The 18,143-nt window shown below is 35.3% G+C and overlaps 1 protein-coding gene across 3 annotated transcripts in view; it reads right to left on the bottom strand.

The window, feature by feature from the left end:
• The window catches only part of CEP128 (centrosomal protein 128), a 437,869-nt gene that overhangs the window by 393,375 nt on the left and 26,351 nt on the right, over positions 1 to 18,143 (bottom strand). For all 3 annotated transcript variants that reach the window (XM_067728864.1, XM_067728857.1, XM_067728871.1), the window contains exons 4-5: positions 2,524 to 2,650; positions 1,128 to 1,246 (exon numbers count right to left, since the gene is read on the bottom strand). In XM_067728864.1, coding sequence (XP_067584965.1) covers positions 1,128 to 1,246; positions 2,524 to 2,650 — 246 coding nt within the window. The remainder of the gene's footprint in view (positions 1 to 1,127; positions 1,247 to 2,523; positions 2,651 to 18,143) is intronic.

The raw sequence follows: 18,143 nt of genomic DNA, 5'->3' as shown, positions 1-18,143 counted from the left end.
GTTCTACCTCAAATGACTCTTACTCAACTTTCGGATCTCAGCTCCATCAGTCTTTCTTTGGGAAGCCTTCCCTAACTGCGGCAGGTCCCTCTATAAACACTCCTATAGCCCTATGCTTCCTTCCGTTAGAGCAAGCATCTCGGCTCACAATTATGGGTGTATTTACATACTTTTTGATTAGTATCTAGCTCCCCCTCTGAATTGTAAGCTCTGTGAAAAGGCAAGGTTTTTTGCTCATCACTGTTTCCAAGCCCAAGCACTGTCCCAGGACAAAGGCACTAAATAAATAAAATGAAAGAGTAAGTAATATTAGGATATTGTTCTCTGCTCTAGGTTTTATCACATAATCCACACTAGCAAGTTGCACCTACCAAAAAATAACACTGTCAAGGAAAAGTTTCTACAAGGCGTCTTCTAATGCACTTGGTTCTGTTATCTCTTTACCTTATGTTATAATAAGGGAAAGCTACAGATGAGTATCCTAACAAACTCTGAGTCCTCAATCTTAAAACTACCAAAACAAAGATGTCTAAGTCAGCAACATCTCCTAGTCCTTATCTAATTAATTTAGCTACCCAACACAATAACAAAAAAAATTTTTTTCAGCTCTTGCATAGAAGTTTAAAGAAGCAGAAAAAGAAATATAGCTATAGAATTAATACCTTCAAAATCTTTAGTGAATACATAGAAAAAGCCTAGAATTCCTGCTTAATACAAAGTGGCTCCATCAGTGATTCAGCAAATCAGAAAAACACTAATGGAAAAATCAATAGGTTAACCACACAAAGACTAACTTATTCATACTAAACTAAACTTAGAAAAATAGAAACTAGCTGACTTAGCAGAGCTTGGAAAAGAGCAAGCCATCTGAGCAAGGAAACAAAACATGTCCAGCTAAACTCACTTTTAAATGTTCTACAAAATATAATCCTCCATAACAAAATTCAAAATAAATGTATGATGATGATCAACACATTGAAAATAAAATACTTTACTTGGTTTAAAAAAACAATCATTACAAAGTTAGTGATGATCAAACTCTTAGTTAAAATACAGCCATAAAATTCAAGTGTTAGTGATTTAAATAGAAATGCAAGGATCCAGACTACAGAATGGGTACAAAATACCTGGCCCACGTCATCAGTCTCCCGAACAAATCGGACACCAGTTCTGGACCTATTTCGTTTAATACCCTGTTGATCCCCATAGTCCTTCAGAGGTGAGGTAGGGGGAAAACGGTGGCTCTCTTTACAGAAGAAAGAAAAGGGAAAGGATTAAAAACACCACATGAGAAGAAACGATCTAAAATTTTACTCAGGAAATACACAGCAGACATGGATATATACATGTGCCCTCAACCTGGATTATTTCCCACAGACAATCACAAACAAATATCTTGCTGTGGCCATAAAATTCCACAAAATTGGCACTTATCTTGCTCTTAAAGCAGATAAAATGAACAACTGAAATAACCTGGAACTAGAACACATCAAAAATTCTAATTGGCTGTACTTTTCAAAGAAGCAATATAGTATTTTCTCTTACATAAAAATAGTAAGTTGCTAAAAAAAAATAACTTTTATGACTCCCTAAAATAATACTAATAAAACAGAATTTTTCAAATAACAAATTATCTAAAATCTGGATGGTGTTTAAAAATCAGTACAGGGCTTCCCTGGTGGCGCAGTGGTTCAGAGTCCGCCTGCCGATGCAGGGGACACGGGTTCACGCCCCGGTCCGGGAGGATCCCACATGCCACTGAGCGGCTGGGCCCGTGAGCCATGGCCACTGAGCCTGCACGTACGGAGTCTGTGCTCCGCAACGGGGGAGGCCACAACAGTGAGAGGCCCGCGTACCGCAAAAAAATAAATAAATAAATAAAAAATCAGTATAAACTAAACTACATAAAGAAATATAGCTGATTGTGATTTTTAATCATTATTATCATGACCAATAATGATATTAACAACACAAGCTACTAATGTTCACTCTGTCTAAATCGCCTCTCTTCACTGCAGACTTTTCTAAGTCTCTTCTATTCAAACATGAACCTCAGTGCTGTAGGAAAGTATAATTATATGCAAGCTAAGTGTTATCACCTTTTATGTAGCCATTGAAATCGAGCTGCACACCAAGGATAAAATTCCCCTGTTATTAACAAGTGTCACAGGATATTTCATAATGAGACTTTTGAAAAACTATGAACCTAGGACAAGACTTCTAATCCAGAAAGTACACCACACAGTAAATCCTATTTGTGTGTGTGTTTTGACTGGAGGCAGACAATTAAATAAGGTTCTGTCAGGTGAAGCTCTACATGGTCTACAGAGCCTGAGAAGAAAAAAGTAACAGACTCAGAATATCAAAGTCCCATTGAACATGCTTCAAAGTATACTTCTAACACCTTATTTGTATGATTTTATGTATGGGTTATATTTGTCTAAACACTACATGTATCCAATATGTACTTCAGGAATATTTTTAAGACAAAGAAGAGGTTTTCAGAACATCTGAAGAGTTTACCTGTCACAGTGCCACCATCGAGGTCACTTGTACTCAGACTTGTAACAGAAATACTTCTCCCTCCTGAGTTTCTCAATAACCGTTGACTCCGCAGTTGGCCTATTGAATGCTCCAAGCTTTCTTTTAACTAAATTAAAGGATACAATGAAGTTTAAAAAACTTCCAGATACAAATAAGCCTAGAGATTTTAAAGCTATTCATGAACTATCTGGGTTCCCAAAGAGAATTTATATCAGAGAAAATTTTGAACTAAGTTATATTAATAGAAATATAAAAATAGTAAACATAAATATTTTAAGACCCAATTCTAACATCTGGTTTTAAATAGCATCTGTCACTACCTATTCCATCTTTCTATTACCATCAGATTGATGTGCCCATGCTTAGAAACATAACAAGGCCAACACATCTGAAAAAGAGAAAGACTTCCTTCTAAACATTCCTTCAGAAACCTCAGATCTATAATAAACAGGAAAATGAACAGTTGTCACAGTGACTTCTGCTTTGAAAAAAAAGTGCACTGCCCAATTCTGTAGCAGAGTACCTTTCATTCATTCAAAGATTTCAAATCCCGGAAAACCATGTGGTCAGATGTTGGACTGTTAGTACAAACTAGGATCACAGTTGTCCAAATGCTCTCTTCAGGTTATTAGGAAGTTAGCCAGCAGGGAATATAAGACAACATCTTTTAAGACCTAAAGGGCTACAATAAATAAAATCACGCTTAATACTGAGAATATAATCCAGAGCTGTACAGAACTATTGACCTGAAAAGGGGATTCAACAAAAACCCAAAGGAACAAAGAGTAAAACTTAGGAAAATCCACATACCCTGAATTGCTGAGAAACTTCTGGTCTAGACATTTTAGCCAAGGATGAATAAAAAATAATATTAATAAAAATAATGTATGGATCCAGAAAACAAGTCATCTATAACTCTTTAAAGAGAATGTCAAAACAAAACAATTGATTGAAAAGAGAGGGCTTCCTAAATTCAGCCAGAATTAAAAGGTAGAACACCACTGATGGAGGAAATAAGTTGGTTTCCTTGGGGAACTGTGCAGAAAGAAAGTAGCTTCAACTGAAGGAAGAGCACAGCTGAAACAGAATATGAGTCACAAATGAGCAAATCCTTTTTCACTTTGGTTGTTTGGACTTAGCTGTTCTGGAGAACCAAGGTTAAAATAGGCTGGATTAAAAGAAGTAGAGTTAGAATTTCAACAATTTATCTCTATTATCACTCTCATTTCTGAAAAAAAAAAAAGAAAGAAAGAAAAAGCTAATATTTCCATACCCTCTGTTCCCTGCTTCTCTAAGCTGGCATTTGTGCAATACCATCCTGCCTGAGTGTTCACCAGCTGTAGGACCTAGACTATCAATCCAGGAAACATACAGATGAGGCCTGGGAGAACTAAGGTCTACCTGGAGAGTAATTTATACACAAGTAAAATAAAAAACTATGTTTAACATGTAAGTAGTCAAGAGGTCTTACACAGTGAACACAAAATAGCATATCAGTAATCTATGACAAAGAGTCAGAATAAAATTGTACAATGTTAAAATTAAAAAGCTCAAATCCAAACTGTAACATTAAAAAAGGACTAGAAAGGTAAAATGACTTTAGATCACATAAGTTAGTGACAGAACCAGCTCTACTAACTTTTCCTGTGTTTATTATTTGCATCTTTCAAGCTAAGCCTGATGTCAGTATCCTTTTTCATAGTTTTTTTTTTTTTAATTGAAGTAAAGTTGATTATCCTTTTGGAAGTAAAGTCAGCTGACATTTCTAATCATTGCTTCTTTTTGAAGGTAATTTGCCCCTTACAGCTCTGGCTCTTTTTAAGATTTTCTCTTTGACTTTGAGTGTCAATGGTTTTACAATGATACGACTATGTACAGCTTTACTTGTAGTTGTCCCATTTCTGACCCATAGAGATCATGGAATCTGTAGCTTAATCTCTTTAATGTGTTGTAAATTTTCAGCCACATCTCTTCATTCTTTCTGCCTCATTCTTTCTTTCCTCTCCTGGAAATCCAGTTGGATTTAAGTTTTATCTTTTCTACCAAATCCCATGGGTCATTTATGCTCTTTTCTGTATTGTTCATCCATTCCTCCATTCTTCTTTTTGGATATATTATGCTGATCTATCTCTCAATCTATTAATTCTCTCTTTAACTGTATACAAGCTGTTACTTAATCCATCTGTTGATGGTTTTTTCTAATTTATTTGTTTGTTTATCTTAGTTATATTTTTCAGTTTCTGCAATTTTCATTTTTTGTCTTTTTTGTTTGGTTTTTTTTAGAGTTTTCAATTGTCAAAATTCTCAATCTTTTAATTTCTTTTTTCTTTTTTTTTTTTTTTTTTTTTTTTTTTGCTGTACGCGGGCCTCTCACTGTTGTGGCCTCTCCCATTGTGGAGCACAGGCTCCAGACGTGCAGGCTCAGCAGCCATGGCTCACGGGCCCAGCCACTCCACGGCATGTGGGATCTTCCCAGACCGGGGCACAAACCCGTATCCCCTGCATCGGCAGGCAGACTCTCAACCACTGCGCCACCAGGGAAGCCCTCAATCTTTTAATTTCTTGAACAGGTTAATCATAGTTATTTTATAATCTCCTACTTGTTTCTCTTGTCTGTTTTTTCCCTTGGTTTTCAGTCAACTCTTGTATTTTCTTATGCCTGAGTATTTTTTTATCATGTGATACACATTGTATATGAAAACTGTAGAGCTATTTAAAGCTCTGGATGATGACATCTTCCTTCAGAAGGGATTTGGGTTTGCTTCTATCAGGAAGTCAGGCTACGGTCACTAGGAAACCCAATGTACCTTAATTCATTAGAACTGAGATGATTCAAAGCTGGGCTTCTGTCCCCATCAGCACTGGTCAATTTTCAATTTATCACTGCTCTGATTTTCAATTCACCATTTTTCCTAGGCTATCACTCTTTGGGGTCTCAATCAAAAGCTGGAGGGTTCCTGAACTCCAATTTTGGTCTCTCTAGCCTCTTTGAGTCTACAGATAGTTCTAATCTTATCTGCTTCTAAGCCACCTCTTTTGAAATCAGCTACTGCCTTGACAGAGAAAGAGTCCCAAATGTAGGACTCTTCCTTCTGGACTTCTATTTTCGCCAGATCTTGACTATAAAATTCCTCACTGTCTTGGTAGTTCTCTGATGGTTTCATAATATTATTTTTTACAATTTTTTTGCCTTTCCAGTTGATCTGAATGGGAGAGTTGATCCAAAATAATCTTATCTACCAATGCCAGAAGCAGAACTTGCCAGCATCCTTTTCATGTGGGCTTATTTGCTAACAAATCCTGAGCTGTAACTAAAAGCTGATTAAGAAGATGAATTTTCACACACACATGCACACACACAATATCACTGCTAACAACAACAAAAAACTCACCATGGAACATATGGGAAAATATTGCAGAACAACAGAAATGATACATTACCCCCAAAATCTAGGAGGAATAACAGATGTTAGAAAATTGATCATTTCAGAAATAAGATAAAAAGTTAGACAAACTATTTGGCAACCTCATTTTAAAACTCTCAAAAGATGTATCATAAACCATTGAACAGATGAACAGGCTAATACATAAAGACCAAAAAAATGAACTGTAAAAGGTAAATGAGTGAGATGAAGATTTCTTTTAATCACTCCTACAAACATCATGGCAAAAACAGATCCTCCACCTAAGATACAAAACTAAACATGTAATAAAATTAGAACCTACACTTAAAGCAGCAATAATACAACAGACATGGCACAAAATCTATTCATGATGTAGAAAACCAATTTGATAACTCCTAAAATACAAAAACCAAAAGATAAAATTTGTTTTAAACTCTTTAGGATTATAACTTCTAATTAGGTGCAAAGGCAAACCAAACTCGAAATTACATAAAAACAAAACAACACTAATAAAATTCAATTTAGTATTAATTTATAATACTATGATGGATAATGCTATTTTGCTGAAACTAAATCAGTGTTCCACACAGACTGTGGTACTGACTGCAATGGTGCAGATTCTAAAAGTTTATCATGAATATCTCACCACATACCAAGTGTTGATTCCATTTCCCCCACTTTCCCCTATATAAACTACCACAAAACCAGCATCATGGAACATGTTATGACATATTTTCACCCCAACTTGATATAAATGTACCATTTACATATTAGGTCTATTCTTTTATCTCTGTTCATTTGACATTAGACTAAAACAAATGAAGCATTACTATAATGTACCAGTAAGAATAAAATAAAACTTGGGCACTGAAATTGAATGGCAATACTTGTTTGCAAGGTAGTCTATCCAAATTGTTAAGACATGCTTTTAAACACAGAAGTCAAGTGGGAAATCTCTCTATAGCCAAAGATGAAATAATTTGGGCATCGATAAAAATATTAACTACAATGGAATAAAGCAGTTGAAACATGAATAAATTTGTGAGTTAATGATACTCAAGGAGAAAAAAATAGTCACTGGTCACCAGCAGAGAATGTTAGGGAAATAACTCATTATTTTGGAAACTAGTAAATAAATTTAAAAAATTTTAAACGTATAAGCTTTTAGATTAACATTAACATAGCAAATTTTAAAATCCTCATAGAGATCTCTGAAAGCCCTGTGACATCTCTATTTGAAAGTCTGATTTGAGACAAAATATAAGTCAAGCTTAGAGAATCGAAAAATACATACAACTCTGAAAAACTGATTATACTGCACACCAAATCTATGAAAAGAGATCATCTAGGCAGCAATGGGTCCTCCATGTAAGAAGTGTGATCATTAAAAACATCATGATTCACAAGGACCAGAGGAAAGCCTAGCAGTAGTTTCCTCAGTTCTACTCCTTTTGTTTCTGTTCCTGTTGACATATTTCACACCCTAATATTTTATTTTGAGGATTAAATAAGATAATGTATGTAAAATAATTAGAGCAATGCCTAGGGAAGATTAGTTTGTTGAGTAAATGGTAGTTTTTACTGTGATGACTACACACAATAATATAAGAGCAAAAGTAAATGAAGAAATGGGATGTTTTAATCTGGAGAAGCTCTTTAGAAGAATGTCATTCCCTAAAAATGACTTCACTGAATTCTTCTAGTTGTATATCTACAGGCTCTTAAACAGCAAAAATATCAATATTCTCACTATCAGCTATTTTTTTAACCCCACATCTAACTCCTCCATAATACAATTCAAATTTCATTCCAGCGTTATCACTTTTCATTTCCTTGCCACACTTTCACCTTTTTGACCAATTCCTTTATTATTATTATTATTATTATTTATTCTTGTAAAATAGCATGAAGGTTTATCATTGGGAGGCAAGGAGGTATCAGAACTATAATTTTCACTGTCTGCGACCCATCAGCAAGACTTCAAAAGCAGCAATTTGTTATTTATACAATAATGTGTGGACTGAAGAGCCAGCAGTCAAGTTTGTCCTTTTTGCAGTTACTCATTGTTAATATACTGTTGTATTAGCTGAAATGTGAATTGTGTTGTTTGGGGACTGGTGTTATTTGACCAAATAGGGGTAATGAAATTCATGCACATCGAAACCATGCAACAAGGACCAACTGTCTTTACTTTTCAGCATTCGGAGAGGTTTTATAGTATTCAGTGGAAGAGTATGCTAAACTCCACCTCGCCTGGGACCAGAACTCTGGTTTGTTTGTTTAAGTAAAAAAAATATTGACTTTCCAAAATTCATTAATAGCAAGCTTCTTGACCAGTTTCTGGGAAGGTAAGGTTACAAGCAACTGTAAACAACTAAGAAACTAGGCACCAACTTCACACACACTGTCAAAAATGCCTAAGAAATAAATCATATTCAGTAAAATTTGACTTCAATAAGATGAGATGAAAAAAAGCAAAGAACCACATGGGTAAACTTCGTTGGTCAATTTACAGTTACTGATACTAATAACCAGTGTATCTCACGTATTCACATTCTCAACAAAACTAATCACATCCTTGACTAAGTTCACTGTGAGAAAGAGAAAAATATATCACACTAAAACTAGTCACTAGGAAATTCTTAAAAGATATCTACCATTACTTCCACAAAGAGACCATAATAAAAATAAAGTAGGAACAGTGATTACTCACACATAAATATAGTAGCTACCAAATATTCAAATAATTAGCTTACATACAAATGAAAAACACAACTTTAAAAAAAAAAAACCTTGATAAAAATTCTAAATGCTGCAATTCAAAGTCAGCTTTAATTCTGGAAACCATTAAAGATCCTATTTAGTTTCTCCAGATACTTTCTTACTCCAAAGTATCCCTTATTTTCATACTAAGAAAATATATCCCCTAACATAACACAGATTATACAGAAATGCATGCAAAGTATAGGTAACTGCATTCACTTAGCTGCATAGTTGAGCAGAAATTGGAAACATCTGAATATTTCATCTAACCATTTAGTTTTGTTTTCACCTGACAGTAAAGACTCAGTATTTAGCAAACATTCACAATGTATATAGCACTGGTGACTATGAAGACAGTTTGTGTAGTAAGTTTAGATATACCTATAATGTTGACATTAGAAACAAAAAAAAAATTAAAGTACTTTGATTTACAAATCTTAGGGGTCAACTTGGCAAAATCCAGGGCAAGAGTAGAGGCAGAAAAGAGGTCATTTTAAAAAGTTTGTCCTGGGTAATAACGTCAACCGTAGGCACATTGATTAAGTGCTTTCTGCTTGACTTTCCTTCACTGCCTGTTTCTCCACAGAATGCCAAGCTTGATCTGCCAATACACTGCAAAATAGATTGGTTGTAGAGTTAATTTTATCAGCTCTATTTTGGTTCCTTACAGTCTATTAAAACTAGAACAAAGAGAAGGAGGAGGACAAAAAAGGAGGTAGAAGAGGTGGAGGAGGGGAGTTTTATAAAATTAGAGTGCAAATTTACGGTTTGCATACTTTTCTGGTCCCACCATCTGTTGCTGAAATGTATTTTTTAAATGGTTGCTGCTATCTTATTTTTTATTTACCAGAAAGATCATTAGCTCTGACTGCTATCCCTAACCTTTCTCCATAGGCTGATTTATGGAAATATAAGTCTATACTAATAGTTCTGAAATTTAGGAACTCCCTTTCAAATGATACATCATATTTATTTATGTGACTATTTTATTTTTAAATGAGATCTCATATATTCAAAGCCCACATAGCATACATATTCTAACAATTTTTAAAATTTTTTAAAGTGTTTCCATATAATATTCTGAATGTTATTAAATGAGCATACATGGGGGCTTCCCTGGTGGCCCAGTGGCTAAGACTCTGAGCTCCCAATGCAGGGGGGCTGGGTTCGATCCCTAGTCAGGCAACTAGATCCCACATGCTGCAACTGAGTTAGCATGCCATAACTAAAGATCCTGCATGCCTCAACTAAGACCCGGTACAGCCAAATAAATAAATAATTTTTTTTTAAAAAAATGAGCATGCATGGAAAATGGAATGTGCTCTTAATAGTACATTATTGTATTTTGGGTGGACAGACAATATAATCATGAACATAAGGGGGGAAAAGCAGCATTATGTATGCTGTCTAATTTGGCATATACTTTTAAGTCAAAACAATCAGATACACCTATCACTGTAAACGTTACAACATATTATGTCGCTTATAGTCACAATAATACACAAAAGAAACTGAAGTTAGGCCCAGTGAATTCAAGGAAAGGAAAGGAAAGGAATACTCAGTGCCTATAATGTACCAAGTACTTATTGTCTATAATGTACCAAGTACTTAATCTATATTAAGAACATAGCAAATACTTGAAGATAGGGATTACTGGATGAATTAAAGAAGTAACAAGAATATAAATGTTTAGCAAGTGTCTTTAGACACTACTTCAAGTGTCTAAAACAGCGTGACTACTTCAATAAATGTTAGTTATAATAAGGCATATATAATTATGTTCATTTTTCAGATGATTAAATTCAAGTTCAGAAAGGTTTAATAACTTGCCCAAAATCATTGAAATTGTTTCTAGTGGAAAAAAATCAGGATTCAATTTTAAGTCTGACTCCAAAGTCTACATTTTTCCACTAGCCTCAAAGCAAAATTCTGTAAAAATTATTCTCCTGTCTAGTAGTTTCATGAGAAACTTGGCAATAAAAATTTAAACATAAGACTCTAAGAACCTAATTCCTAAGATCTGAAATATATTTACAAAAAAAGTTCCTAACAGAATTCAGTTGTTCCATTGTAATTTCTTACCCATACATTCTCACTACTTAGCACTGAAGTTGTTAAAAGATGGAACAGTTCTCACCTTTAGGACAATTAGTAGAACTCAGCCACAGAGAAAGGGATGGGTACCTTCAGCTCTGGGATATTACAAGTGGCTTGTGCCTGGCTCCAAACCATTAACATTAAGCTTCTGGGCTGTCACTATGTATATCTGACAACTGAAATCCATTGAAAAGAAGGAAAAAACCTGGACTTTGTTATTTAACATTCAAATTCTTCCAAAGTTCATATACGCCAGATGGTAACGTCCTATTACTCCCAAAGGGAAATTTTAATCAGAGTACTTAATTAGAAGAAAAATTACCTATTAATGCAAGTCTCTAAGCTCTAATTTGATTTTACTATATTTTAACCACTCTTTACCTTAAAAATGTACTTAATGAATCTGCTGATTTGAATCAAAAGAACTGTATCTTTATTTTATACCAAATATTAACTACTTTAGCCTCATCAGCTGCAGTCCAAATTTCCACTGCAGAAGGTATTAACTTTTTATGTTGAATATTCTTTCTTTAGGGCATTCCATTTTTACGGCATTAACATAAAAACAGACCTGTTCTCTCATGAATAGGAACACACAGCTCTATATATGTTCTAAACATTAAGCTAATCAGTTGCACTATTTAACATAGGAGTATATGTTCCAAATATTCCCAGTAAACTTTCATATAAAACCAACCCAACAGGTCCTCTTTGGACCAAATGTTCTCAGACCTCCCAAGAAATTTACAGCATGAGAAATAACGCAGGATGACACTTACTTAAGGTCATGAAGTTCATTAAGACCAAAGATCCTAAGTCATACTATCCAACTTAATATGGCTGATTGGTTGGGCTGGCTACAAGAAAGGCTTGTAAAAAAAAATCAGTGGTTGTTACTTAGGAAGAAGGAGGAAACCAGTGCTGGTGTAGGCAACCTGCAGAATCCACCACACTGCCTTAAGTGGCAGCTAGAACAGCCAACTTTGGCAAGCCTTCAATGCCAATCCTAGCTCAGCATCAGATTTCTTCCCATTCTGTTTCTGTAGTTGTTCCATCTAACTCTCATTCTGGACACTGCACCAGCTGTAACATTAATGACTTGTGTGACAATGGGCTTTGGTTTTTCAATCAGTTAAGATAATCTCCAGAATCTAGTTTATAAATGTCAATTATATAACCCTTCAAACTTTGAATCCAAAATCCCAATTTTCAGAAAAATTAAATTCATATCATCATTAAAATGTGAGCAAGCACAACTCAATGATGTGAATGAATCCTGATGCTGGGTTTTGGGATAATATCCTATCCTTGGCTCTGTCACTGACTAACTGCGAGACTGTGGGCAAGCTAGTACCCATTCTGTGCCTTAGTATTTTTATCTTGTAAATGAGGATAATAATAGTATCTACCTAATAGGACTGTTGAGAGAATTAAATGAGTTACCACACAAAAAACAAAAAGGTACCTGTAAACTAAGCTTATGAAGATATTCCCAAAGAGAATATGAAAAGGTAGATGCTACTTCTCTATGAAACACCACACACCCCATTGCTGATCCTCTAACACTGCTCAACTCCTCACAGAGAGAGGCCTTCACATATTATAAGCAAATAAATAAATTTAGAGTTGGAATAAAGATTCAAGAAAACAACAGTGAAATTATGTACATTTCAAGAAAAGGTAGTCAAAAAAGTGACTCATCATGACTCCTGACCCTTACAAAACCAACAGGAATAATTCTCACAATTCTCTTGTTAGGGCAGATCGTCTCAGGAGGAAAGCATTGCACTGAATATTTACATAGCTCCTCACTCACTGGCGAATTATGTTCACAAAACTGAACCTCCATAAAATAAATATGTAAGTTCATACACAGTTGACCCTTGAACATGGGTTTGAACTGCACTGTTCACCTGCGGATTTTTTTCAGCAGTAAATACCACAGTACTACGTGATCCAAGGTTCGTTGAATCCATGAACACAGAATCACAGATACAGAGGAACTGCAGAGAGGGAGGAACCTCAGATACCAAGGGCCAACTATAAGTTACACACAAATTTTCAACTGTGTGGAAGGCCAGAGCTCCAAATCCCATGTTGTTCAAAGGTAAACTGTGTATCACTTGTATCCATTTCCTGAGGTTTAGCATTAGTATCATTTATAAAATCTAAGTTAAAAATAAAAGTTCTTGAGATACCCTCAACCACCAGAGAGCAGACAGCAGAAGCAAGAAGAACTACAATCCTGCAGCCTGTGGAACAAAAACCACATTCACAGAAAGATAGACAAGATTAAAACGAAGAGGGCTACGTAACAGATGAAGGAACAAGATAAAACCCCAGAAAAACAACTAAATGAAGTGGAGATACGCAACCTTACAGAAAAAGAATTCAGAATAATGATAGTGAAGATGATCCAGGACTTCAGAAAAAGAATGGAGGCAAAGATCGAGAAGATGCAAAAAATGTTTAACAAAGACCTAGAAAAATTAAAGAACAAACAGAGATGAATGATACAATAACTGAAATGAAAACTACACTAGAAGGAATCAATAGCAGAATAACTGAGGCAGAAGAACGGATAAGTGACCTGGAAGACAGAATGGTGGAATTCACTGCTGCAGAACAGAATAAAGAAAAAAGAATGAAAAGAAATGAAGACAGCCTAAGAGACCTCTGGGACAACATTAAACACAACAATATTTGCATCATAGGGGTCCCAGAAGGAGGAGAGAGAGAGAGAGGACCAGAGAAAATATTTGCAGAGATTATAGTCAAAAACCTCCATAACATGGGAAAGGAAATAGCCACCCAAGTCCAGGAAGCACAGAGAGTCCCATACAGGATAAACCCAAGGAGAAACATGCCGAGACACATAGTAATCAAATTGGCAAAAATTAAAGACAAAGAAAAATTATTGAAAGCAACAAGGGAAAAACAACAAATAACATACAAGGGAACTCCCATAAGGTTAACAGCTAACTTCTCAGCAGAAACTCTACAAGCCAGAAGGGAGTGGCAAGATATACTTAAAGTGATGAAAGGGAAGAACCTACAACCAAGATTACTCTACCCGGCAAGGATCTCATTCAGATTCGATAGAGAAATCAAAAGCTTTACAGACAAGCAAAAGCTAAGAGAATTCAGCACCACCAAACCAGCTCTAGAACAAATGTTAAAGGAACTTCTCTAAGTGGGTAACACAAGAGAAGAAAAGGACCTATAAAAACAAACCCAAAACAATTAAGAAAATGGTCACAGAACTTACATATCGATAATTATCTTAAACATGAATGGAGTAAATGCTCCAACCAAAAGACACAGGCTACACAACAAGACCCATATATATGCTGTCTACAAGAGACCCACTTCAAATCTAGGGACACATACAGGGGATGGAAAAAGATATTCCATGCAAATGGAAATCAAAAGAAAGCTGGAGTAGGAATACTCATATCAGATAAAATAGACTTTAAGATAAAGAATGTTACAAGAGACAAGGAAGGACAGTACATAATGATCAAGGGATCAATCCAAGAAGAAGATATAACAATTATAAATATATATGCACCCAACATAGGAGCACCTCAATACATAAGGCAACTTCTAACAGCTTTAAAAGAGGAAATCGACAGTAACACAATAATAGTGGGGGACTTTAACACCTCACTTACACCAATGGACAGATCATCCAAAAGGAAAATAAATAAAGAAACAGAAGCTTGAAATGACACAACAGACAAGATAGATTTAACTGATATTTATAGGACATTCCATTCAAAAACAGCAGATTACACTTTCTTCTCAAGTGCGCACAGAACATTCTCCAGGATAGATCACATCTTGGGTCACAAATCAAGCTTCAATAAATTTAATAAAATTGAACTCATATCAAGCATCTTTTCTGACCACAGCACTATGAGAGTAGAAATCAATTACACAGGAAAAAACATTAAAAACACAAACACATGGAGGCTAAACACTACGTTACTAAATAACCAAGATATCACTAAGAAATCAGAGAGGAAATCAAAAAATACGTAGAGACAAATGACAATGAAAACACGACAATCCAAAACCTATGGGATGCAGCAAAAGCAGTTCTAAGAGGGGAGTTTACACCTATACAAGCTTACCTCAAGAAACAAGAAAAATCTCAAATAAACTATCTAAACTTACACCTAAAGGAACTAGAGAAAGAAGAACAAACGAAACCCAAAGTTAGCAAAAGGTAAGAAATCATAAAGATCAGATCAGAAACAAAGAAAACAATAGCAAAGATCAATAAAACTAAAAGCTGGTTATTTCAGAAGGCAAACAAAGTTGATAAGCCATTAGCCAGACTCATCAAGAAAAAAAGGGAGAAGACTCAAATCAACAGAATTAGAAATGAAAAAGGAGAAGAAACAACTGACACTGCAGAAACACAAAGGATCATCAGAGATTACTACAAGCAACTCTATGCCAATAAAATGGACAACCTGGAAGAAATGGACAAATTCTTAGAAAAGTACAACCTTCTGAGACTGAACCAAGAAGAAACAGAAAATATAAACAGACCAAACAGAAGCACTGAAATTAAGACTGTGATTAAAATCTTCCAACGAACAAAAGCCCAGGACCAGATGGCTTTCACAGGCAAATTCTATCAAACATTTACTGAAGAGCTAACACCTATCCTTCTCAAACTCTTCCAAAATATAGCAGAGGGAGGAAAACTCCCCAACTCATTCTACAAGGCCACCATCACCCTGATACCAAAACCAGACAAAGATACTACAAAATAAGAAAATTACAGACCAATATCACTCATGAATATAGAGGCAAAAATCCTCAAAAAAATATTAGCAAACAGAATCCAACAACATATTAAAAGGATCATACACCATGATCAAGTGGGATTTATCCCAGGGATGCAAGGATTCTTCAATATATGCAAATCAATCAATGTGATACACCATATTAACAAATTGAAGAATAAAAACCATATGATCATCTCAATAGATGCAGGAAAAGCTTTTGACAAAATTCAACACCCATTTATGATAAAAACTCTCCAGAAAGTGGGCATAGACGGAACCTACTTCAACATAATAAAGGCCATATACGACAAACCCACAGCAAACATCATTCTCAATGTTGAAAAACTGAAAGCATTCCCTCTAAGATCAGGAACACGACAAGGCTGTCCACTCTCACCGCTATTATTCAACATAGTTTTGGAAGCGCTAGCCATGGCAATCAGAGAAGAAAAAGAAATAAAAGGAATACAAATTGGAAAAGAAGAAGTAAATCTGTCACTGTTTACAGATGACATGATACTATACATAGAGAATCCTAAAGATGCCACCAGAAAACTACTACAGCTAATCAATGAATTTGGTAAAGTTGCAGGATACAAAATTAATGCACAGAAATCTCTTGCATTCCTACACACTAATGATGAAAAATCTGAAAGTGAAATTAAGGAAACACTCCCATTTACCACTGTAACAAAAAGAATAAAATACCTAGGAATAAACCTTCCTAGGGAGACAAAAGACCTGTATGCAGAAAACTATAAGACACTGATGAAAGAAATTAAAGATGATACCAACAGATGGAGAGATATGCCATGTTCTTGAATTGGAAGAATCAATATTGTGAAAATGACTATATTACCCAAAGCAATCTACAGATTCAATGCAATCCCTATCAAACTACCAATGGCATTTTTTATGGAACTAGAACAAAAAATCTTAAAATTTGTATGGAGACACAAAAGACCCCAAATTGCCAAAGCAGTCTTGAGGGAAAAAACAGAGCTGGAGGAATCAGACTCCCTGACTTCAGACTATACTACAAAGCTACAGTAATCAAGACAATATGGTACTGGCACAAAAACAGAAACATAGATCAATGGAACAAGATAAAAAGCCCAGAGGTAAACCCACGCACCTATGGTCAACTAATCTATGACAAAGGAGGCAAGGATATACAATGGAGAAAAGACAGTCTCTTCAACAAGTGGTGCTGGGAAAACTGGACAGCTACATGTAAAAGAATGAAATTAGAATACTCCCTAACACCATACACAAAAATAAACTCAAAATGGATTCGAGACCTAAATGTAAGTCTGGACACTATAAAACTCTTGGAGGAAAACAGAGGAAGAGCACTCTTTGACATAAATCACAGCAAGATCTTTTTTGATCCACCTCCTAGAGTAATGGAAATAAAAACAAAAATAAACAAATGGGACCTAGTGAAACTTCAAAGCTTTTGCCCAGCAAAGGAAACTATAAACATGACGAAAAGACAACCTTCAGAATGGGAGAAAATATTTGCAAACGAATCAACAAAGGATTAATCTCCAAAATATATAAATAGCTCATGCAGCTCAATATTAAAAAAAACAAGCAACCCAATCCAAAAATGGGCAGAAGACCTAAATAAACAGTTCTCCAAAGAAGACATACAGATGGCCAAGAAGCACATGAAAAGCTGCTCAACATCACTAATTATTAGAGAAATGCAAATCAAAACGACAATTAGGTATCACCTCACACCAGTTAGAATGGGCTTCATCAGAAAATCTACAAACAACAAATGCTGGAGAGGGTGTGGAGAAAAGGGAACCCTCTTGCACTGTTGGTGGGAATGTAAACTGATACAGCCACTATGGAGAACAGTATGGAGGTTCCTTAAAAAACTAAAATAGAATTACCATATGATCCAGCAATCCCACTACTGGGCATATACCCAGAGAAAACCACAATTCAAAAAGACACATGTATCCCAGTGTTCACAGAAGCACTACCTACAATAGCCAGGTCACGGAAGCAACCTAAATGCCCATCGACAGACAAATGGATAAGGAAGATGTGGTACATATATACAATGGAATATTACTCAGCCATAAAAAGGAACGAAATTGGGTCATTTGTTGAGACATGTATGGATCTAGAGACTGTCATACAGAGTGAAGTCAGTCAGAAAGAGAAAAACAAATATCGTATATTAATGCATATATGTGGAACGTAGAAAAATGGTACAGATGAACTGGTTTGCAGGGCAGAAATTGAGACCCAGATGTAGAGACAAACGTATGGACACCAAGGGAGGAAAGCCGCGGGGGTGTGGGGGTGGGGGTGTGATGAACTGGACGATTGGGATTGACATGTATACACTGATGTGTATAAAATTGATGACTAATAAGAACCTGCTGTATAAAAAAATAAATAAAATTCAAAACTTTTTTAAACAAATAAATAAAAATAATAAAAGTTCTTGTCTTCCCTAGAGCAGAATGGCTGATCCCATTTCCTAGGAAATGTCTTATATTTTAAAAGAGAA

This window comes from Pseudorca crassidens, chromosome 1 (assembly GCF_039906515.1).
Source record: "Pseudorca crassidens isolate mPseCra1 chromosome 1, mPseCra1.hap1, whole genome shotgun sequence".
NCBI lineage: Eukaryota > Metazoa > Chordata > Mammalia > Artiodactyla > Delphinidae > Pseudorca > Pseudorca crassidens.
This window is presented reverse-complemented; position numbering and strand designations above follow the sequence as displayed.